The 24021-nt window shown below is 38.4% G+C and overlaps 1 protein-coding gene across 6 annotated transcripts in view; it reads left to right on the top strand.

The window, feature by feature from the left end:
- The first annotated feature begins 4994 nt into the window (after positions 1-4994).
- si:ch211-278a6.1 (SRC kinase signaling inhibitor 1) overlaps positions 4995-24021 on the top strand; it is a 138510-nt gene continuing 119483 nt past the window's right edge. For all 6 annotated transcript variants that reach the window (XM_047356912.1, XM_047356914.1, XM_047356913.1 and 3 more), the window contains exon 1: positions 4995-5094. In XM_047356912.1, coding sequence (XP_047212868.1) covers positions 5019-5094 — 76 coding nt within the window. In that variant the 5' untranslated portion in view covers positions 4995-5018. The remainder of the gene's footprint in view (positions 5095-24021) is intronic.

A 24021-nucleotide genomic window follows, 5' to 3' on the forward strand; every position in this document is an offset into this window, starting at 1 on the left:
GCGCAGAAGGTATTGAAATGGTTAGGAGGGAAAAGAGTGCGAAAATATTTTTTATTGTACCTCACATCTGGATCCACAGCATTACATAACAATGGCTTACAAAAATATTCACACACCTTAAATGTCTCCCCGTATTCTCACTTTTATAAGGGTTTAATGTGAAAGACTAACACTAAATATTTACACACTTTAAAGTACAAGACAAATTGTGCTATTCAAATTTTTATTTTACAAATAAAAATCTGAACAGTTTGGCATGGATATTCAGCAATCTGATTCCTCAGTCACTTCAGGCAGGTGTGTAATCTGTCATTTAAAATAATTGAAAGAGTATGGCACAACTACAAACCTACAAAGATGTGGCATTTCATCTAAACTGAGAAGCCAACCTTAACTAGAAGCAGCTTAGAGGTCCATGGTTACTTTGTAAGAGCTGTAGAGACCCAGAGTCATGTTGGATAACTATTTGTGCTCTTCACAAATCTGACCTTTATTGAACATTGGAAAAAGGAAGACCTTTGCCAAAAGACATCTAGTTTAAAGTCTGAGTGTAGGCTTATGGGAAACACATGGATGAGGGTGCTCTGGTCAGATGAGAGCTAAATGTAACATTTTGCCCTACATGCTAAACATGTTGTGTTGTGAAAAACTAACACTGCACATCACCCTGAAGACACTACTTGCACAGTGACACAAGGTAGTAGAAGCATCATGCTGTGGGGATGGCTTTCTTCAACAAGGATTGAGAAGCGCTTCAGAGAAAACTGAGCTAAATTCAGGGTAATCCTGAAAGAAAACCTGTTGAAGGCTGCAAAAGACTTGTGACTGAGGTGGAAATTCACCTTTCAGCAGGACAACAGCTCTGTCCACACAGCTAGAGCTACAACATAGTTTTTTTAGATCTAAGATATTCATGATTTAGAGTGGTCTAGTCAAAGTCTAGACAAAAATGTGTTTAACATTCTGTGGCAAGACTCTGTGGCAAGACTCTTTAAAAAAAATTACGTTCACAGACACCCTCGATCCAATTTGACTGAGCTTGAGCTGATTTGCGAAGAAGAATGAGTTGGATTCAAATGCACGCCAAACCATGTCTATGAACTGAAGGTTACACTGACACACATGAAACTCATTTCATTTTAATCATTTTACATGCAGCGTTTAATTGATTGATCTGTTTTGAGAGTCACCTTTGCTGTTTTTCATTTAGAGCACTCTGCAAACACCTTTTTTCCCTGCACACAATGCTTTATATTAATATATCCAAAGCACGCTGTCATTGCCAAACGCCCTAAACCCCTTTTCATAACCTTAGAGAGCCAAACTCCACTGAAGCGAGTGCAGATTTATAGTGCCAGAGAAAGTGCTGAAAGATTTCTAGGTCAATGAGTTTGCACTGCTGAGATGGAGAAGAGGAAGGAGAACAAGCAGGGCAAACTAGGCTGCTTCTCTACAGGGACAACCAAGAAGTTCTTCCAGGAACAAGAAACAAAAAAAAAAAAAAGTTGTATAATGAAAAATAAATTCAATTTTTGACTCTGCATCCTAAGAACTCTCCCTGCAATATGGTCGTTCCGGAGCCAAAAATAAAACAGCAGATTTCATTTCATGAGAAAACTGTTGCAAAGTGTGCTCATCAACTCCCTAAAAGTACTTGCTCAGCAAGATGCATCTCAGCAATGAGATGCTTCCCACTGAGTAAAATACACAACCCTGCAAAGCATCAGCCTCACCCAGTCCCTGCTAAGTAATGAGGACAATAGTCTTACTGTGTGAGCTTAGGTGGTGTATAATATGTGATCCATGTTAGCATGCTGTTTAAAATTTAAATTGTAAGTGAATCATCACTATCCTAGTGGATTTGGTTTGAAATTTGTTTTCATGACATTATCTTAAGAAAACAAAGTATATAAATCATTACTTCATAATAATAATGCTGGTTTTGTCATGAAAGAGTTTAATTATGAGATAACAAAATTCTGCTTTTTTACAGACAGATTAATACTTTTAGCTATTTAGAAATGGAAGAACACATTTTCTTAGAATTAGTTTGAAATTACAATGGAAAGTGGGATTATTTAATTAATATCAGGATAGTCATGCTGGCACCCAATTTATACTGAAAATGTCAAACAAAGGAATCTCTATCACTGACCAGCGCAGTGTAGTTAAAGATCATCCAGGGGTCTCATGACAGCAATATCGGTTGATAAAACTGCATCACCATGTTTTTATATGATAATCATCTTGCGCTTATAGAAAAAAGACAGATTTTGTTATCTTCAGGATTCCAACACAGTCTGGAAAAAATGACTATGGCAGAGTTTGACTTGCATCTTACACCAGATCTAGATAAATAGTAAAAAAAAAAAAAACAACGCATGGAAAAATATTTGTATTTTGAGACGTCTAGAACGTGCATCCATCTCTCTATCCATCCATCAGTTCATCCATACATCCAACCACCCATCCAAATGTTTTTGCAGGTGCCATATTGAAAACCTGACCACTGTAGATATAGCTGCTATAAAATAACAATTCATTTTTGCATTTGTATTTTTTAAACAAAGGACTAAAAATGCTTGAAATTTGGGTCTGAAAAAGTATATAACTTTAATCTGAAGAATGTGTAGGAACCAATACATCAACTAATTATTAAGATAACAAAAAAGTCAACTCATGACCTCTTAAAAAATCACATTAAAATGACTAACAGCAGGCAAGGTTATTTGTGTGTCTGTGGTTCGGTTTAGGTGCCAAAGTTACTTGCTTAAGAGGTTTTTTTTTTTAGGGTTTTATTGTCTCCAATCATTTGCATTTTCATCATAATTCCATGTCACCATTGTTGTTTTTCCTAATCAAAGGACCTTTTGAGTACCAGATAATATCTTCTAATCCAGGATTCAGATTTTTGGTGGCTGTTGGTGAAAGTCCCTGCCAGTGATGCTGAGGTTACTCTCCCGTGCCATCATCCTTACTGGATCCCTGGTTGCCATGACAACCAGCCACAACTTTACCTTTGGGCCAGAAAAGCTACATCATTAGCCGCTGTTATCACAGCGGGATATTTCTAATTTTCTTTTCCAATCCTTTTTCTCTCAAATCACCAGCGCCAGCCCACTCTGATCCTCACCCTCAATTAATGCTTCAAGCAGTTTTCCACCTCCCTCCTGTAGGCTCTGCTGCGGAGACCCATAAAGGACCATGTTCCTGAACTCCCCTCTGTCACCATATCATGAGATGTGCCTCAGGCATGTAGCAATGCAGTGCAACGCCTGTTTCTTTAAGAGGAGAGAGAGAGAGAGAGATAATGTCTAACAAGGAGGAATGAAGAAAAGAAAAAGGAAGTGAGATAGAGTGGATGAGGGAGTGTAAATTTATCATTGGGAAATTATTATTTTTTGCCTCATTCCACGGTGTGTGTGCAGAGCATCCCTGGACCGGCATGCTCAGAGTACGCCCATCGCTTTCCTCACTCTCTCTCCATCTCTGTCTCTCTCTCACACACACACCCATACAAAGGCTCTCCCACCCTCACATACACACACAACACACACGCGCTCACAGTCACACACGCGCAGTGCTGTCAAAAGCACCACTGCTGGACTTTAGCCATCTAACGAAGGAGGTTCCAGCGGAGGCAAGAGAAAGCCAGAGTGAGACAAAGGAGAGGAGGACGGTAGGAGGCAAGGAACGAATAGGAGAGAAGAGGACCGGCTTGAGGAAGGAGAGACACAGCGCTTTGTGAAGAAGTGAACGCGAGGAACAGGAGGAGGGAGGAGTGGAGAGGAGGAAAAAAAGAGGAGGGGGAACAGGAAGCGCAATCACTTTCAGCTGTAGCCGTCCGTGTCGCAGCATGGGCAATGCACCATCCCAAGGCATGTTAAACCCTCTCTCTATGCATGCTTATGTTGCAGGTATTCCCTTTGGTTCCGAGTGCCATGCCAGCTAACCAGCTGGCTGTCCGCCTGCCACACTGTGTGGAGGCAGGAGGTGGGGGGCTGGGCTGAAAGCTCGTGGAGAGCAGCATCGCTTGAGGAGAGTGATGCAGGTAGATGGCATCAGGTAATAGGTTAGCAATAAGGTGTAAGGAGTGAGGTCGCTTTATAAAGACCAGTTGGTTTGAAAAAAAGAGAAAAACCCTGGGTGGAGATACTATGCGTGAGAGCAGCAACAAATGGTGGAAAGCAGAAGTAGCACCAGAGAAGCAGGTGGTGTTAGTGGGTGTGATTGTGTGTAAGAAAGAGAGAGGCACTAGAGACAGATTTTTGTTTTTTTATGTGTAGAAAAGAGCAAAGTGTGAGCGTGTGTGTTGGTGTTGTGGTTGCAGCTGCTGCTGTCAACCACACGGAAGACCTTTGGGAATTACAACGATCCAATGGGTGTGTGTGGGTGTAAAAAACAGAAAAGACAAATAAAATTGTGAATTTCAAAGGGGAGTTTCATCTTCTAATGCACTTTAATTAAAGTGCATTATAAATGGGTGAATGGGTGGGTCTATCTTTAAAGTGATGCTCCGGCTTTTCCCTAGGGAACTAAATCCAATGTCTTATCTTCAGTCCTTTTATTTTCTCTTTTAAAGTTCTTCTTTGTTGTCATAGAAGCCCTTGTCTTAAAAATACTCGTAGGACGTTTTGCAACATTAAAAACCTGCTTGAAGATGAATTCCTTGAGAGAGTCAGAAGAAATCTCAGCAAAATGATAACTGTGGAGGTAAAGTACACAGGTTGAGGTTCAATTTAAGTAAGAATGTGGGACAGCATGGTAAATTCATTGGAAAACACCTTCACCTAAGACCTAATGATTAGAGGTGAATTGAAGAGTGAGGACTGTTCAGAGAAGGAGAGGCAGCATCACATGGCTCAGTGAATACATCCACATTAAGTTCCCTCTCTTCTATCCCTCCCCTCACCTTTTTCCTTCCTCTCCTCCTCTTTCATCCCTTGCTTGCCTCTCACCCAGGGACAGTCTAGTAGCCGGTGGTGTTTAGAAGGGAAGCAAGACAAGAGAGAGAAGTCATGAAAGACGGGGAGAGAATGAAAGGAGGTTCAAAAGAGCAGAAGATAAAAAAATGGTTTACTCGTAAATGGACGGGTGAGTTCTGATGCAGAGGTTCAGATTAAGGTAGCAGCAACTTGCAAGTTTAAATTATGTGCTTTGTGTAGAGTGCCTATGGCTCAACAGTAGAAGAGTAAAAACTTGTTTGCTTTTGTGATTTTTCAGCTCGGTCTTAAATGAGCCTTTCAGATCTTTTTTTGGCTGCAGCAGAAGATCTATTTTGTAAATAATCTTTATTCTCTCCCAGTTACTTTTTTAATTTCCTCCAAATGTCTCATTTCAGCGTATAAAATCTGCTTGAGCCTCAGATTAGCTGCAGACATGAAGCCTTTTGCAATGTCTAGAGATATGTGTGTGTATGTGATAAATTGTTTAATTTATTTGAATTGTGTGTGTAGTCATTGTCTATCTCAGGAGGATTGAGATGGATTAACCTAAATATGCACCCATGGGAGCATTTTATTCCTAAACATGGACAATTTGGCTGCGTGTTCTCGTCCTAGAGAACCACAGCTGTTTTGAATAATTTGCTAGGAAAAAAGAGATTTTTAAATCTCTTTGACCTGCTATCATTACTGTTGCTGGAAATTCAAAGTGCTAATTGAACATAATGCCGCCAAGGACCAATCTAATTGCATTCAAGCCACCAACAAGGCGGTAATTTGTCAAACCAGACTCAGCTTTCCCGAGATGGTGATTGAAGAAATGTGCCGTTTGCATTTGCAAAGCCAGGCTTTAACCACTTCCTGTAACTGCAGAAAGGAGCATCAGTGTTTCAAGGCTGAACCGTAGAAGATTTGTTTAAGCAAAGTAAGCTGTAAAGTCAGAACTGGCCTACTGGAGAGCTAATCCTTAGTGTGACCATTGTGCAGAGACTGTAGATCCTATTAGGTTCATGTATCCATGTTCCACCTTGCATGTTCAGCTGAAGTTGATGCCAGCATGCTTGTCTACCTTCTTTCTGATCCTCTTTAGCGAGGCCAGACCAGATTCATGCCTATTTATGGGCTAGCAGGGGTTGAGAAATGGTCAACCTGCCATCTAAAAAGATTTTCTAACGTGAAAGGGGAGTTCTGTTAGAGAGGGGGGAACATAGACAATGCTGCACATGGGGTAACTGAGACCTCTTGGCTATTATTAGGTTTTTTAAGAGTCGGATTGACCTGTGACCGGAAATCACTTTAGCAATTTTAGGTTTGAAGAAAGGTGGGAGATAGTGGCTTATAATTTCCATCTGGTGTTTTGAAACTAGCCACAGAGGTGATCTGTTTGCAATATTGTCCTGTCAGTTCATAAAGCAAACACAGGTGGACTGAACTGGGTCATGTAACCATCTCCCCATCAGATATTTATTTAAGATGCAGGGACACAACCTCTATTGATTCATATCCTATTTTTTGCCTTTGTTGAAGTCTGTTTATGCTGGATCACATCACACGCAATATGAGTTTCAGGTTGAAATGTTTGTTCATTACCAAACTGTTGGTTTAAGCTTTTAAAGCAGCTTTTTATTGACCACAGCACAAATTTAGATCTCGCTGCGATGGTGAAGCTTTGTACACATCCACCTGCTTATTCCCCAGGACTGTGCCACACAAAGCCACATGAATCCTGCCTGCTTGTGATTGGCTAATGATGATGCAATGTTTTATGGCTGAGGAGTCGCACGTTTTAAGGGCATTTCTGAAGTAATTGACCCTACTGGGAATAGCAGACACACACTTGTACTGGTGTAAAGTAAATGAGATAAAAATATTTAGAAGATGATGTAGAGGCTGCATATTTTTGGTCGTCAGCCTTTTCTTTAAAAAAAAAAGGAGCCGAGTTTATGATGATGGCGTGATGAGAAAATGTTTAAGCCAAACCAGCTTTCTTTATAGACTCACCTCATGTTCTGTCCTTGCCACAGCAAGCTGTAAATGCTCCAGGGCATTTTTGGTTGTACATTGATCCAGGGACACTTCCACAGGTTAGAATTTTTTCATGCAAAATTGATTAGTATATAATTTTTAAAAAGTCTCTGTACTGTGTTGTACTCAGCAGGGATTTCCCTTATTGAAACAAATGATCCAAAGATCAAAGATTACAATCTTTATCAATGGTTTGTGCTTTTGCTTGAGGGGTCTGAGGCATTTATGATCAGACTCCTACAGCTGCAGAAGTAAGCAAAACTAGTAAGCTGTCAAGGTCATTAATGATTTAGTGGTTTTAATATTACATGCATTTATTAAATATCCTTTTCTGCATGCCACAGCTATGTTCACTGTAGTTTGATTGCTATCTATAGCAATAATTAAAGTACAGTGCATTGTTCCTTATTCTTTCAAATTGGTAAGCATTTAAATCTTTGAAGTAATTTTAAAATCCACAAATTAAGTGAAGGGAATGCTACTGTATATACTGTATTTGTACATTTATTTTAACATTATTAAGGGCAAAGACTAATATTTGATTGTTTATAAAACGGGGAGCAGTGAAATATAGTTCACTGTCAAACTCACTGATGTAGAGGAGGCAAAACATTTTGAGATGTAGTGAGCATTACTATAGAAAAAAGGTTATCTCAACCCTTTTTATTTCAAGTACAACAGAAAATACCAGAAACAGCCAGGTTTTTTCATGTCATGTTGGAATTTAGCACCACCAAAGGAGTAGATGAAGGTGGTGTTTAAACTGCAGTTGTCTGGATCTATGAAAGATTTAATTTTGCTGCATTACCCATATTTATTCTGTTGAGATGGGTACCAGAGTTAATTCTTGACTCCTTAAATCCTCCAAATTGACTTCCACACATTTAGATTTGTCATCTGCATTGGGAGATTAAATGGGTTGGGGTGTTTTAATGAATATGTGCATATTTGTGAAAAGACCAAACAAACAATTAAAAGGAATTGGGTATATGTGTAGTTATTTCAGAAATATCATGTTGATTTTTCTCCAGCTGCACAAAAAAATGAAAGGATTTTGTGTTTTCTAAAAGTATAGCCATCAGCACCTACTTTAACAAAATATTAAAATTTAGACAACACTAATTGTGAATATAGAAGCTTAAAAACTGTTTTGTGTAAAAGCTTGGTGACTTTTTATCCTATAAACACTCAAAGCTTCCTTAAATAATAATTAATATTTATATCTTACTTACTGTTATTTCTACCTTACCTATACTTTTAAAACAACCGAAGTGAGATTTACATAGAAGACCAGAATAAAAACATATAACACAGTCAGCAAAGGGTCAAGTTAAAAAGAAATACTGGGAATATTTTTAATATATCCAGAGATTACGTTTTGCGAAGGTTGACAGTAAGAGCATTTGAGAAGTTTGAAGCTCATTGACAGTTGGAGCATAGCCAGTGACAACTCTGTCACCTAAATTATCCATTCCTGTATGACATATGGAGAGTATAGTCCAGTTTCACTAGGCCTGAGACTCTCAAAATAGTTGTATGGATGAAAGAGGTCAAAGGGGCACCAAGGTGTAAGGTAATAACAGAATTTGCTGGTGAGAAGTAGAATTTAGTTACCAATCCAAGACCCAACTGGAAGCCAGTGAAGTAGATGAGAGCTGAAGTGATGAGTTGCCAAGGTAAAAGTCTAATAAAAGACACCAGAGTTACATAGAAAAGTATGGAACGGCATGCAAGAGCAAAATAGAAAAGAAAGAAAATGTATGTTCTTTAGTGTATTATTTAATTGGTTACATAAAAACACGGATCTTAAACTGGTCTGTAAAGTTTCCCAGTTGGCAGGTTAAAGTTGGAAACTGTGTCCTTCTTCTTCTGTTGACAAAGAAACAGTGATGATCAGGAATAGAATGTATCCACATATCTTTATCACATCACAGCAAGATGTTGAACAGCTACGTCATTAAACAAACAACACACAGCATGGCACTGAATGTACATAATCACATAAACTCTGGGAATATGACACTCCAGTTTGTGAGCATGCGTGCTTTGTGTTTTGGGACAAATGTTGGTGTCATCTTCTGTTTTAAGATTCCTGGACTTTGTCACCCTTTAACATCCTTACCAGCTTCCTACTTTCTCTATATTTAGTTGCCCAGAGATTTATTCGCGTGGACAATCCAAATGTGTTTCTAGGAACATTTGCAGAACAGCTGATGCTAAATAATTTTCTTGCCAACAAGTGTTGGAAGACTACAGAATCATCTTTATTTGCCATGATTGTGTACACAAAGAATGAATTTGACTTCAGTTTCCAGCGCTCACATCATACCGACATTAGTTATACATATATAAACATTTGACAAAATAAAAATAAGGATAAAGGAGCATTGTGAAAATGTATGTGTATGCACAGCCACATTGTTTTTTTTTAATGTAAAGAAATGCAGGTTTTGTCTGTGCAAATATGCTTATTTTGTTTCACAGCAGAGTAGCTGACTACTCAGGCTGGGAGGTGTTCATTGTGTTCATCAGAGAGACAGTGTGGGGGAAGAAACCGTCTCTGTGGCGGCTGGTTTTAACAAATAATGCTCTGCAGTACCGACCTGAAGGTAAAAGTCTAAACAGATTGTGACCAGGATATGTGGAGTCTGCCGACATGTTAGCTGCCCTTTTCCTGACCTCGGCAGTAGATACAGTGTTGCTGAAGATAATGAGGGGAGGCAGTGTGGGGGGAGTTCTCTGGAAGTCCACCATCATCTCCATAGTCTTGAGTGGGTTAGGCTCCATGTGTTTCCGACCGCACCAGTGATCTGTATTTACTCAGATCCACCTCTTGTCTGTATGCACACTCGTCCATGCCCAGGATCAGACCAATAAATCTGCAAACTTTAGGAGTTTCACAGACGGGTCCTCTGAGGTGCAGTGATTTGTGTCCGGAGAGAAGAGGAGTGGGGAGAGAACACTCGCCTGGGGGCGCGCCAGTGCTGATGGTTCTTGTGTGGGTGAAGAGGCTCCCCAGCCTCACCTGCCGCTGCGGGTCAGTCAGGAAGCTGGAGGCTGGTGATTCACTGACAGGTGGAGGCCGGCACTGTGAACTGGGTGAGCTTCTGGGGGAGGATGTCTGGATTGACGGTGTTGACGTCCACAAACAGGTTCCTAGCGTACATCCCTTATTGGTGACATTTGACAGATTCGATAAAAACGTTTGGATCAATATCCATGTATTGACATAAATAAAGGTGCATAATTGTCCTCCAGCTGTTGTCCTCTTCAGGGGTATAATTACCTCCTGTTAGATGGTGATGTAAACTAATCAGGGTTGATAGTGCCGCCTTTTTTCTCTCCAGCCGCTAATGTGGCTGGAACTAATTTTTAATATTTTGAAATTGAGGAACTTCTTACTCCTTAGACAATTATGTAAGATTCTGACATTTCAGTGCTTTTTATGAGAACAATATTTACTCTCCTGCTCACACAGCTATATTTTTGCTGCAGTAATCCAGTGGAAAAGTATTGTTGCTTATAAAACCTGCAGCTAGAATGCCTAAAGAGAATCTGTGAATGGTGAATGTTATCTGTTGTGAAGCTAAGTCATTACAGAGATACTTTTTTCTGCAGAGGCAGGAAATAAACATGTTTGCAAGTGTTTCTCTAATGACAAGATAATTAAAATGTCAAATCTGGGCTTTGTACGAAAAATTCTACTTATTCATTTGTCTTCTGTTTAAAACATATATTATGGTAATGTAGCCTACAATTAAAATACATCTCAGCTGTATTTGAATACAGTGTCTATGCTCTGCTGTGGGGACATTTGGTACAATGCAGACCAATCAGAGAAAATCGAGGAGATAATGAGGAGAATATTCAGATTTAGCTGGCAAAAAAATGGTCATTTCATCTCAGAGCTCAACTTAACCGCATTGTTTAATGAGCATCTCTTGCCTTTTTGAGGTCTTTGAATGACTTTGGGTCTGAAGAAATTAGAAGAAAAGACCAAGCTGAATGATTGAAATCAAACGTCATAGTGGAATTCAGACCTCACCACATGGGTGAGGCTGCATATTGTCTCCTCTCCTTCCATCTTCCGCCCAGCTTGTGGCAATCAGCGCACTGATTGACAGCAACCACAGCAGTCCCATTGTCAGTATTTTAAGGCCGGTAGTGACTTCTTATTCATTTATTCTCAGCCAGATTGCTGCAACTGAATAAAGATGTCAATTTCCAATGCCACCCTGTAGCAACAATAAGCCTTTAAAGTGTGTGTTTATGTGAAGAAGTTGTTTTTGTAAAGAAACTCTTGATGATTCTGAGCCTTTTATCCTAAAAACATGCAAGAACCCAATTAAAAAAATAACCACAATCTCTAAGTCAGATACCAATCTGTATAGTACAAGGCAATAGCCCTTTATTTCTTCTGTCTGTGAGTAACATCTAGTACTAATGCTAATATACTTTTTTTAAACCTGTAAAAAACACATGGTAAAGTGTAGGGTTCGGATTCTGTAGGAACCTTTTAACTACTCAAGGGTTGTTGCAACAGTTGTCTTTGGGTTGCACCTGGAGATTTATTGCACATCTTCTGTCAGAGCGGCACAGTCTGTTACAGCTCTTGGACATCAGTTCGGCTTCTTAATTGCTTTTCTTTACTCAGGCAAACCCCACGAAAGACTAGAAAATTAAATACAATTCCCAGTACAACATGAAATCACTCCCATGCCATATTATTAGACGCACTCTTGCAATTTAATGCGATCCAGTGGAAGAGATCTGCAGCAGCTTCTAAATTTAGACTGTTTTATATTGTGTTTTGGTTAGATTTGCATTAAATTTATTTCATTTTTATATGGATCTTTGGCTTTTACTGTTTAATTTAACCTGTAGCTTTTGTTTTCCCATGAGACTGCAAAAGTACATTAAAAACAGATTTTAAAATGTAGTCATTTAGGCATACTAGTAAGTTACAGTACCTTGTGAAAGTATTCCCACCCCTTGAACTTTTTTAGATTTTGTCACATTTCAATCCTAAATTCATTTGTATGTTTTCAGGATTTTGCCTGACAAGTCAACACAAACTAGGGCAGAATTGCAAAGTTAAAAGAAAATTCATTTTATTGTAACAATTTTCAATAGTCCTCAAATAAAAATTGAAAACATCTTGCATGTATCTGTATTCAGCCCGTCCTGAATCAATACTTTGCAGAACCAACCTTTGTTGCAATAAAGCTGCAGGTCCTTGAGGGATTTCTCTACCATCTTGAACATTTTGAGACGTACATTTTGCCTAGGCTTAATCTGATGAGGTGGATGGGTGGATAGGGATGATCTGTGAACACTATTTTTCAATTCTTGCAATAGATTCCTTAATTGGATTAATGTGTGATCTTTGATCGGGCCATTTAAACACACGGAAATACTTTGTTCTAAACCGTTCCACTCTGGCTGTTGCTGTGTTTGCAGGGTTGTTTTCTGGAAGGTGAGCCTCTGCCCCAGTCTCAAGTGACATCAGGTTTTGTTCTACTTTGTAATTAGCTTTATCCAACTTCTCATCAACTCTGACCAGCTTCACTGTCCATGCTGGATAAAATCATCCCCACATCATGATGTTGCCACCACCACATTTCACAGTGGGAATTGTGTGCTTTATAACAATGACTTTCTTCGGGCCACGCTTTGACAAAGGCCGGACTGGTGAAGTTCACAACTACTTGTTGTCATGTCAGCATTTTGGCTGCTTCTCTGATTAATGCTCTCCTAGCCCAGCCTGTTTGTTTAGCTGGACAGTGGTGTCTTGTTCGGTTTTCTCCAAGCTTGGGATATTGTTTTATTATTTTATCCTGTGTTAAACTGCTCCACAACATTATCCCTGGCACATCTGGTAGGTTCCTTGGTTCTTCACAATGCTGTTTGTTTACCAATGTTCTCTAAAAGCCTCTGAGCTTATGTATTGCAGGCAATATTGTATATGTGTGCATAAATACCTTCTTATCTGAGGCTCCTCTTCGGAGGTTTCATGTGAGCCTCACCTGGTGAATTGTTGCACCTGAAATAGCACTGCTCATGCACTCTGTTTGCAACATTCAGTGGAAATGGGGCACGCAGTATCAGATGCATCTGTTTCCTTTGTGCATGGGATTGCAGTGGCTTAAACAAAGGAGATCATGTTGCACTTTTCTTTTTTTCCCACAAGCTTGTGTTTTATTACACCAGCAAATCTGTGGTTATTATTAAACATTTAAGATCAGTTGACTGGTTAAGGGGAAGTTGAGAGGATTCTTTTTCAAATGTTTTAGATTCTGAGAGAGGGGAGAGTTTAACTGAGCTTAAATTCTCTACCTTTAGGGTAAGCAGTCATTTTTGGCGTCTGAGTGAACTGTGAAGCACTAAAAGCTTAAAAAGGGAAAACAGCTTGAACCAAAAATTTCCCCAGAAGAAATGAGGGAAAAAGTTGAATTTGGAAGACTTAGAGAGGAAATAAAGTGTGAGCAGAAGTGGTAAAAGTCTTCTATCCTCCCAGGGTGTTTCCTCCTACGTTCCTCTTCGTTTACTTCTGATTTTCAATTTTAAAGATGCTCAGGCAGGAATACAAAGCAGGGACTGCTCTGATGATTCTGTCCAGATTATCCTCTACCTCCCTCTGAATCTAAAAATCTCTCAACTTATACTGGTCCTGATCTCAGTAGACCTCTTAACCATCTCCCTCTTTGCACTTCTTCTCTAGTTCCAGACCAAAAGTTGATTTATTAAACTATAGTAAGAGGTTTGGTGTCCCTTTGTTAACTGAAGCATATAATATGCCTGTTAATCCAATGGGGTTGACTCCATTTTGGATTTCCATCTTTGCCTTGCCCTCGTCAAAATTTCAACTTTTATTATGTGGACCGTCAGCATCTCATTCTTTTAAGTCAGTCGTGCAGGTCAGTTTGTTTGTATAATTTTTTGCAAGTTCTCTTGTAGATGTGATTGCAGTGAGGCCATGCTGCCCTGCAAATCTGTGGATCACTGTTCATTTTCTTCCTCATTTTCCCACCAGCAGCTACCTTTCTCACAAGAAAACCAATTCCCATGTTATCTCTCGCTAATATACATGTAATAATGAATTTAAACCTGCAGAGAGGCAGATACGCATTTAAATTATCCAGGAGTCTAGCCAAGCTTTTAAAAGTATGCGTATTTAACTTTTTGTAGCTGCAATCTTTGCAGGTTCAAAGCTTGTATGTGAGATTCATGCACAAAGCCAAACCTCACTGCCATGATGCATTAGAGCAGTGAATATGAAAAGGTCAGACCCGTTTTAAGCCAAAACGAACTTGTTACATTCTGCTTCACCTGATGCTACCTTGTTGTATGCGTGGAGAACAGATTTATTTATTTATTCATAGATCAGCAAAAGAGAAAGTTGTTTCTTGAAGGGTAGGTGGAGGAAGATGTCTACTTTTAGATTTAAAGGTATTAGTGAGGGATTTCATGCAGCTTCGTTACTGCTACTGATTATAGTAAATCTCTTCCTGGTTTTGATTTCAGTTGCAGAGATTTGCCTTCGAATGTTTTGACCTTGTTCAATAACAGTGAGTCTATTGATGGATGCACACAGAGGTTATCTCTGCCGAAGCCAGAGCTCATCCTGAAACCTATAAGAAGGGTGAAGTTTGTCAAACCTGTTTATTAGATATTATTTTAATATGCAACCCGGTCACAACTGCAAAAAGGTTTTGGGGAATGTAATTTTGATCTAACTGTTGTCTTTGTAAAAACATAATTACAGAAAGCCAATAATTATTAATGATTATGCATATATCAACAAAATATTCAAATTTGTACTCAAATTGTTTCTATCTTTTATGTTTTTTTGCCAGTTTTGGCCTAGTTAAAGCAAAATAGACAGCATCTAAATTTAGTCAGAAATTCTGTGTATTCCTGTGGCGGCGCATGGTGTAGAGGTAGAGAGTTTGCCCCATTTAGTCCTCGACGCAGCCGTCATCGGTCCAATTCCCAACCTTGGGACCTTTGCTGCATGTCTTCCCCCCTTCTCTCTCTGCCCATTTCCTGTCAATGTGCTGCAAATAAAGGCCACCGGTAACACAGAAACCTTAAAAAAAGAATTTTGTGTATTCTTAATAGGGCTCCACAATGTCAGAAAAACATTTAATTGTGAAACCATTGCTTAATATTGCGATGGCTACTCTTTTCTTTCTTTTCTATTATGAAAATTTCCACACCAATTTCTGTAAGCTTTAGCATCTTAGCCACAAAAAAAATATATACTTATAGTGTGCATCGGAACAATCGGAAACCATACAACTATCTATATATCTTATTGACATGCGGAGTGAATTGCATCCAAGCAGTTCTTTGTGACTGCGATACTGCAAACATTGATATTGCGACGATGATTACTGTTTGAAATATCAAAATCATATTAATATTCACCAGCTGTAGTTTTAATTTCTAACCTTTACCAAAATCTACTTCTTTATCTTAATTAAATCACATGTAGAGATACAGAATATAAGGGTCCCTTGCCTTAGTTACTTCTAGATTCCCTCTGTTTAGCCAACTCTACACCTCTAAACTGGTAGTAACAAGCGATTTATGAATTTGGTTACAGTCCTGTCATCACTTTGATCTGCAGAATTTTTCTAACTTAACAGTAATATTTTGCAACCCACAAGATTAGATATAAAAACACAGAGAGTTACATTCAGTGCGCTTTACTTTCAGGGTGTTTTTCCCACTTTTAACCATGTCTCACAAAACTTTGATTTCCTTGGTTCGAGCCACTTTAGGTATTTCTAAAACTGAAACTTTGCTAAACATGTAAACCCTCATCTCCACAGTCTGCATTCATCCTCTGATTTAGATGATATCCCCAGATTCATTTGACATAAGTTGGCATTATTTCAACGCATTTCCTACATATATCAAATATCAGGGATTTACTTTTCAATAAAATGAAAGAAAATATGGGGGCAGAACTGGAAGAGGTGATCCCTGGCAACATATAGCTCAATCAGAGTCAAAAACAGCTCGTCCTGTTTTAAACTGGGTGTCATTTGATTTAAAGTATTACCGGTATATCTTATTTTCTTTCTTTGGACTGCTAGGAACTATCCTTTCGCACATGAGAACTTTTTCAAATTTAATAAGGCCTTAACAACTTTTGCACACATGTTTGGGCCATGTTCGTCATTGATTAATTTGTGGTCTGTAATCCTTAGAACATTAATTTAAGGCCTCAACTCACAACCTAATACATGTTCAGCTATTCTCAGCAATGTATCAACCAGCAGTGCAATGCTAATTGAAAGATATTGCAATCTGTACTGTACTTGCAGGCATGCATGTACCAAGCACTTCCAAATGCCTGGAAGACCTCATGCTGCACCCAATCACGCTGCAGGCAAATGTGGCCCAAGTCTGATTATTTTGGGTTTAGGTGACCAGGTCAGACTAGAACAAGTGTGAACGCTCAGATCTGATCCATATCTGATTTTTCAAGTCAGATTTTAGCTACTTCCATATGCGGTCCTGAATTTGACTTGTGTCTAATCTTTTTAGAATGCGACTCCAATGGGAACAGCCAATCGATGTGAATTTGACGTCACTTTCCGTTGAAATTTGTCACAAGTTTACCAAAGGTGATAGCAGTTAGCAAGATGGACAACAGCTGCAATGATACTTCACAGTGGAGGGGCAGTGAGATGTTAGACATCTTAATATATGGATTGACACCTCTATTTAAGCCAAATTGTAATTTGGATCGCCCTCGCCTCCAAACAGACCTCTATGATATACTGTCAGCAAAAGCCTAACAAGTGAATACAGAGTTTAACTTTCTTTTTATTTTTGCGTTCCTCCTCAGCACCTGCTGACACATTAAATGGCTTCCGTTGGACAGACACTGTACGAAAGCCATATTTCTACCTATTTCTTTCATGTGCGCTGGACCAAAGCGTGCTGTGTGTGACACCATTGTTACTGTTTTGTTGCGCATACGGGTCAGTTTGAACTGTTCACTCTAGAGTCTGATACAGTTTAGGGGACATTTTAAAAGTAATGTGAAAGACAACATTAAAACATACAATTTCAGAAAAAAATCTGAATTGAGCATCAACACCTGCGGTGTGAACATAGCCTTAGTCTACAAACATTTCTGTATTAATTTCTAGGATCTAGAGAGGGTTTCTCTTTGTCCTGCATCCTTTGTTGTATCCTACCTCAGTCAGGTAAAATCTCTCTCACACCCCATGAGGATGAATGTTGGAATGTTGTTGTTTTTCCTCTACTTCTTTGTGTTGCTGATGTCAATATAAGGTACATGGCTCCTGCTTTAGAGATGGTGTACCATGGGGTATTGTGGGTGGTGTCAGGGGCACCGTGCTAGGCTTGTATGTTGTTAAGTAAAAATTATGTTTTAATTGTGCCAGTCAAATCGTTAATTGTGATCCTTAATTAAAAAAAAAAGAACCATAAAGAAGAAAGGGTTCTTTATAAAACCTCACTTGTTATCTCACTATCGGAGGCACCTTCTGGCGTGATTAATCATGGAAGCTTGTCTTGCCCCTGTCCACATTCCCCTGAGAGGAACCCACAGAAGCCAGCGCACACTGTTGACAGTTGGTAATACCAAGAAAAGGACGGTACAGTTTAAACATATGGAGGTCCAGCAAAACATTAAAGCCACCGCTTATATTACCTAATATTCTAGATGGAGTTTTAAACAAAGACAATCCTAAATCCAGAAAGCTTACTTTCAAGACTAATCACTGAGGCGAGTGAGTTAGTTAACAGTGGATTGTTCACACCAGGAGGCACTTTCCTCAGTGAGATACCAGTTTTAAGCCTGGGAACCTTAGGTTTTCATAACATTCTCCAGTGTTTCACTTTTTCAAATGCCTGATTTGTTTGTGGAAACACCTAAATTGGGCTGCATGATACAAGGAAAACACACAAGTGTGATACTTTTCTTGAATTTTGGAGACAAAATCAGTTGTGATTAACTAACATTTTCCTCACAGTTTCCCTTCCTTTTGCCATTATAATGTTTCAATCACTCTGTGAGTGTTAGAGTCTCAGCCCCTATCCATTTTGGGCTTTAAAGGTAGTTCTGGAGTTCATTCATTTTTCCAAAAATATTTTTGTTATGCAGTCCTTGAAGGTGTTTGAAATATAGTATCTTACCAACCACTGAGCCAAAACAGTCCTTTGTCAAATAGTACTAATTTCTGGTTTTCAGATTTTGTAAAGCTTTGACCTTTGGATATAGACTTTAGCCAATACTGATTTCTCAGAAGAACAGCATGCAAAAATAGTTATTATTATACTTTTAGCCTTTCTCCTGTGAGTTTCCCTACTTACTTAAAATTAAGACAAATTATTAGGGCGTTGACAATTGAAACATGCTTTTGCGTCTTACATTAGCGATTAGTTATTCTTACAAAAACAGCCTTCATATGTATTCTTTAGAGAATGTAGATCTTAACCTTAATTTGAACATTTCCAAAAGGTTTTCAGCATTTCAATATCCAGGCTGAAAGCTCAAAAGAATAGAAAAGACAAACTTGCTGTATGGTTTTCAACCTTCTTGTTATGTGTTGACAGTGTTGCTCTCTCTTGCTCTGTCATGGCCTGAATGAATTACAGGCATATCTTGGCTTGAACAACTTACATTTCTGTGTTTTCATCATTGCTCAATTTTAATCACTTCAAAAATGCTTAAAACAACTAACATCTAGTCTCAGAAACAATAAATAATTACCCAGTAGCACTTAGTATGATGTGTTCACTAATCAGAAAATAAGATTTCCATTCACCAGCTGCTTTCTTGGTGTTACTCTACTCCCTTGTGACAGTGATATTGCAGTGATGAGTGCAATTTACTACATTGTGCAGCTTTGCACTTAAGTAAACTCTAACTGCTAGAAAAAAGCTTTTCTGTTATTTTGAATAATTGAAATATAAAGTTCATTCAAGTTTATTTTACAGTCCTATATTATAGATGAAAAGAAAAAATAATTCTATAAAAAATAACTTAAAAGAACCCCCAAAACCTTGCAAACCACAGCCAAACCAGACATGTTGGTGTTTTTCTAAATATAATTTCAGTTTTTATTTCCAGATGTATGTCAGTGCTGAAAATATCCATCTTCTAATTGGATTATATAGTTTGGAGCATGGAAAATGCACCATCATAGCAATGCTAAAGTCTTGAGCACAGACAGAGGTCCAGGTATCTGCTTAGAATGCATTTCACTTTTAAAGCACTGGAGCAGATGGTTAAACATTTCAGTGCTGTAACCCCCTCATGTACACTGGTGATATCCTTACATCCTTATATAAATATGATCTGGCTACTTTCATTAGATTTGATAACCAAGTCTACTTTATTTGCCAAAATTATTTAAATTCATCCGGAAAGAAACTTAAATAGAAACCCAAATAAGAAGTAAATCTAGTTAATTTGGAGGATTTGGTAGTAGAGCTAACCTTTTAGTGATTCTAAAGCAACAGTTAAAGGACTGTAAATATTTTTATTTTATTACAGCCCATTGGATAGTTAGGGTTGTTTCAGTGATTTTAAACTGTGCACAATTTCTATCTCTCTGCAGTTAGCATGATAATAAAAAAGACTACTATATGCATGCACTCCTACTTATGAATATATTTACAAATCGATGTGTGCATGCCCGTAACTGTCAGGCACCTGATGAGAAGCGCCTCTGTTCTCCAAGCCCTGCTTTCGTCCAACAGTTACTAGGAAACCAGAGGCTCACTGAGCCGGCTGTTGAGGTGCAGTGAAACACCAAGCTGAAAGCAAGAGGCAACGGAAATGTAAGAAGTGAAGCTCTGGAGTTAAATGTTGCATAATTGCATAATGTGGCATTAGAAATGTACTGCACTGTCTGTTCTCATTACTGCATTGACACCTGTGAACATTTTGAGCCTTCCTTTTCTTGAGTTTCCTTAATCGTGAAAATATTTCATTGTTCATCTGCATTAGCGCACTTTAGCCATACAGATGACAGTCCTTTGTATTTGCTTCAATTTACCCCACAGACCCTCATAATGGTGTAATATCCGGCACTCTTTGTTGTGATAAATATGATACATCCACACCCCTAATGACCCCACTCACCATTCCTGATATTCTACCCTCATTGTGCATGCATGCTAAATCACACAGCAATACATCAAAGAACTGATCTTCCATTTTGTGTTTGAAAAAATTTTGCAGCCATTCAGGCTGCATAAGCTGTCTCTGTGTTCCTGTAAATCCAGGTGTGTGTTTTATCTTTACATGGCATGTACATTTTTGCATTTAGGTTTTTCTATTTATTTTGTGCAGTATCTCTGTGGTGTTCTTCTATTTCATCTGTTTCAAACAATGTGGCTCTTTTTCTGAGCTCCTTTTGGTCTAGCAGATGAGCGCTTGCATTGCCAGGAACTTGGAGATGGCTGTGTCTAGTAATCCAACTTTTTCTTCTGATCAAGATGCCAAGAGGCCATCGTGATAAAATATCAACCCCCACCTTCTTGTTGGCTGTAGGAATTGTGCACGAATGGCTGTTAGAGCAACAGAGAGAAGCTTCAGGGTTTGGCATTGGGGCTTTTCCAGTTCAACCCACCTCCTCCTACTGCCAAACAGATGCTCTAGAGATAGATGAGTGTAGACAGATGGGTTTCTGCTTGTCATTCAGACCTTTCTGAGATTTGTTTATTGAGTTCAGTATTTCAGAAATGGCATTTCTAACATTCCCTGGAGCATTTTGCTGGTTGGGTGGTATCAGAAACAAGCAACATGTTTACAAGGGTTATTGTGCAAGTTATTTATTAGTCATTTGTCCTCTATAAGATTTATTTCACACAAAGTCTTAGTATTAGTTAAACTTATACTTTTTTGCTCTTTTGGTTTAATTGATTCCTACCCTGAAACAAAATTCAAATATTCATAACATCATAGAATCAATCATGTATAGTTGCCTCTTGAGAGAATTTTGTATTTCACAGGTTTCATTAAAAGACATTTTGCTTCTTGGTTGGGCAAAATGCAACACAACCCAATTATTGAAGCCATGGTGGACTTTGACATTGTTTAGTGTCTTCCATTGTGTTGTTTTTGGAATTGCACAATCGCTTACTTTCTTCTTCTCACCTAAGTGTTAGGTGAGAATAGAGAGAAGAGAAACTACTTTTAAGATGAAAAATAAAGAACAAACGCTTTTGGATACAGCTTGAGTCATTGCTTTGAGAGTAAACAAACATTTACATCTACATGTTAATGCACAGTTCACCAAACACAAGAAAACAACAATTAGCCTGTGTCTCACTTTAATGTGAACACATTTGTCTGAGGAATGTTTCAGATTGAACAGAATCCTCCATTTCAGCACAGATTGACATTCTGCTGTAGCTCAGTAGTGTTCTGCTGTTCGGTGTACGGCTGCTGTTACGATGCAAACTTATGGTGATGAAACATGCTTGGCAGTTTTGTATCTTCCTTTATGTGCACTGACAAACAAACCAAGAGCTGGAGAAAGTTGGCGAGGAGTGTCTTTATTTGAAGTTGATCCCTTCCGCATTGGTATTCTGTTCTGGTTTGGTGTGTAAGCCTGTTAACCACAAACTCTTGTTGCAGAGCATGCAAATGGGGCTTTGTATAAGAAAGGTCTCACACTGTGCATGCTAACAAAGAGTCTGTGTGTGAGATTTCCATTTTTTACCTCTTGCATTCTCTTATGATGTTGTTTGCTTAGATAGTTAGTGTATGACTGGGATAATTCTGCCAGAGATGGGACAATTTAATGTAAGAAAAAATGTTTAGCATTTGTTGTACAAAGCTGTTTTATGCTCATTGAAGTGTTACCTTATCCAATTTACACTTTCTCTTGGCTCCTGTCTTTTTAAAAACCTTGAAAAGGTCTTTCTGTTCCGAATCGTCACCCCTTGTCTGCACGTTTTGTGTAATTGCTGTATGTGTGCAATATCACAATTCCAAGGGGCTGCTTTGATGCAACATTTAGCACGCTATAATGTTCTGACCTACACTGTTAATAAATACCTTCAGGTGACATTAGATTGAACTAAATAATCTTAATAATCAAAATTCACAGACTATCCTTTCCAGATTGTCCAAAACGCATTGGTTCTGTTTCTGAAGTTATGATAAAATGTTTAAAATATTTTATAAAACGTTCATGCACTTTAATATGAATTATCTTTTTTGCTACTAATGATAAAACTCATTGTCATTGAAGCCCTTGTCCTTCCCACTTTGCATTGCAGGTTTCAGACCTTGAGCACACTCCCACCAGATGGTTCTCAAAGAAAGGTGCCATCAAAGTCTGATATTGGACCAAGCAAAGCCTTTCTTAGCAGTGGTTCAGAGATGATGGACCAAAAGTGGCTCTCTCAGAATTTATATTAGTGTGAATAATAGGTTAATTGATTCTTTTTGTGACTAGATGCTCTATAATGTTTCTAATTAAAATGTTCGTTTTGTGTTTCTGAGACTAAATAATTTTTCACAATATTTTTCTTTCATTCCTTTCATGCAATTTAGGTTTTCTGAAGAGGAAAATTTAGCTTTCAAACAGATATTTAAAAATGTGACACTGATATAAACATATAATTATTGACAATGATATGATTTTTATTACTGATGTAACTCATGCATAATGTGCGATATTTAGAGAGACTTTATGCTATCCAATTTGGGTTTGGCCAATTTGGGTATTGCACCAATACCTCTTGGCAATACATTGGGACAGTTGGAAAGCCTGTTTATTTGCCCTAAAATGATGCCACTTTTGTAAAGGAAAATGCATTTGTGAGTTGAATATAGGGGTTACACCCATTAAAAACTTTCCAAATTGCCAAATTCTCTGTCAATGCCAGACAGCTTTGGGTGGAGGCATGGTCTGATGGTGTGTGGTGCAGCATTTTCCACTGTGGAAAAACAAGGTTTGCCATCGTTGAAAGCAATCTTAGTGCAGAAATATAATCAAGATGAGATTCTGCAACCAAGGACTGAACTCTATGCTCCAAGATGTCAGTATTCACCCACACAGGTGGAGTTTTTCCAGAGACTACCTCCAGACTTTGGCAGTAGAAAGGATGGAAAGGGCTGCCTGCATTCCTGACCTCAACTCCGCTGAACACTTGTGGGATAAACATGAGTGTGCTGTTTGTGCCAGAGTGACCAACGCAACCATGTTGGCTGATTTGGAATTAATGATGGTTGAGGAATGGGATGCCAACCCCTGTGTGTCACCAAGCTGGTGACCAGCATGAAGAGGAGGTGCTAGACTATTGTGGTTGTGTGAAATTCTCCCATGTACTACTCCGGCCACTTAATTAGATTAAGTTTCTTAGCAATGGGAAAGAAGATTTGACCTTTTCATGGCTGCAACCCACATACTTAGCTTTCTTACCCATCCCAGAAATGCATTTTCCTTACAAATGTGGCACAATTTAAGGGGACATAAACAGGCGTTTCAACAGTAGAAGATTTATTGCTAAAAAGCATTGTTACTATAAAGAAATAATTGACCAAACAGAAATTTCCTTACTTTTTGTATATTTGTTCAGTTGCATGGACTTTTTAGACTTTTAAAAGATTCACCTGAGATAGATTTCAGTGACCAAGATGGTAAATCTTCGGGAGAGTAATTGGAATGATAGATGTGAAAGAGAAAAGTCAAAAATATATGGGTTGATTGCAACTAATGTCATCATTGCAGTATTCAGCAATATTGCAACTGTATTTCTTCCTTCTATGGTGTATCCATTCTGGACACAGAAACTAAAAGTAATCTTTAAACAGGCGTAATTTAGATATGCTTTAATTTAACACCATTAAATTAAAGATCAAATCTTGACTTTAAATGACTTCTTTCATGCATTATTTTCCTCCTCCCCTGTGGATTTAGGCTTTGTAACCCTTGAGTGCTCACACATAAATGAAAAGCTACAATTCTGAAGAGCAAAATCTGACCTTTATAAAAGTAGATACATTTTATTTGTTAGTAATCAATTACAATTTATTCAGTTGACT

The sequence above is a fragment of the Girardinichthys multiradiatus genome, chromosome X (assembly GCF_021462225.1).
Source record: "Girardinichthys multiradiatus isolate DD_20200921_A chromosome X, DD_fGirMul_XY1, whole genome shotgun sequence".
Classification (NCBI taxonomy): domain Eukaryota; kingdom Metazoa; phylum Chordata; class Actinopteri; order Cyprinodontiformes; family Goodeidae; genus Girardinichthys; species Girardinichthys multiradiatus.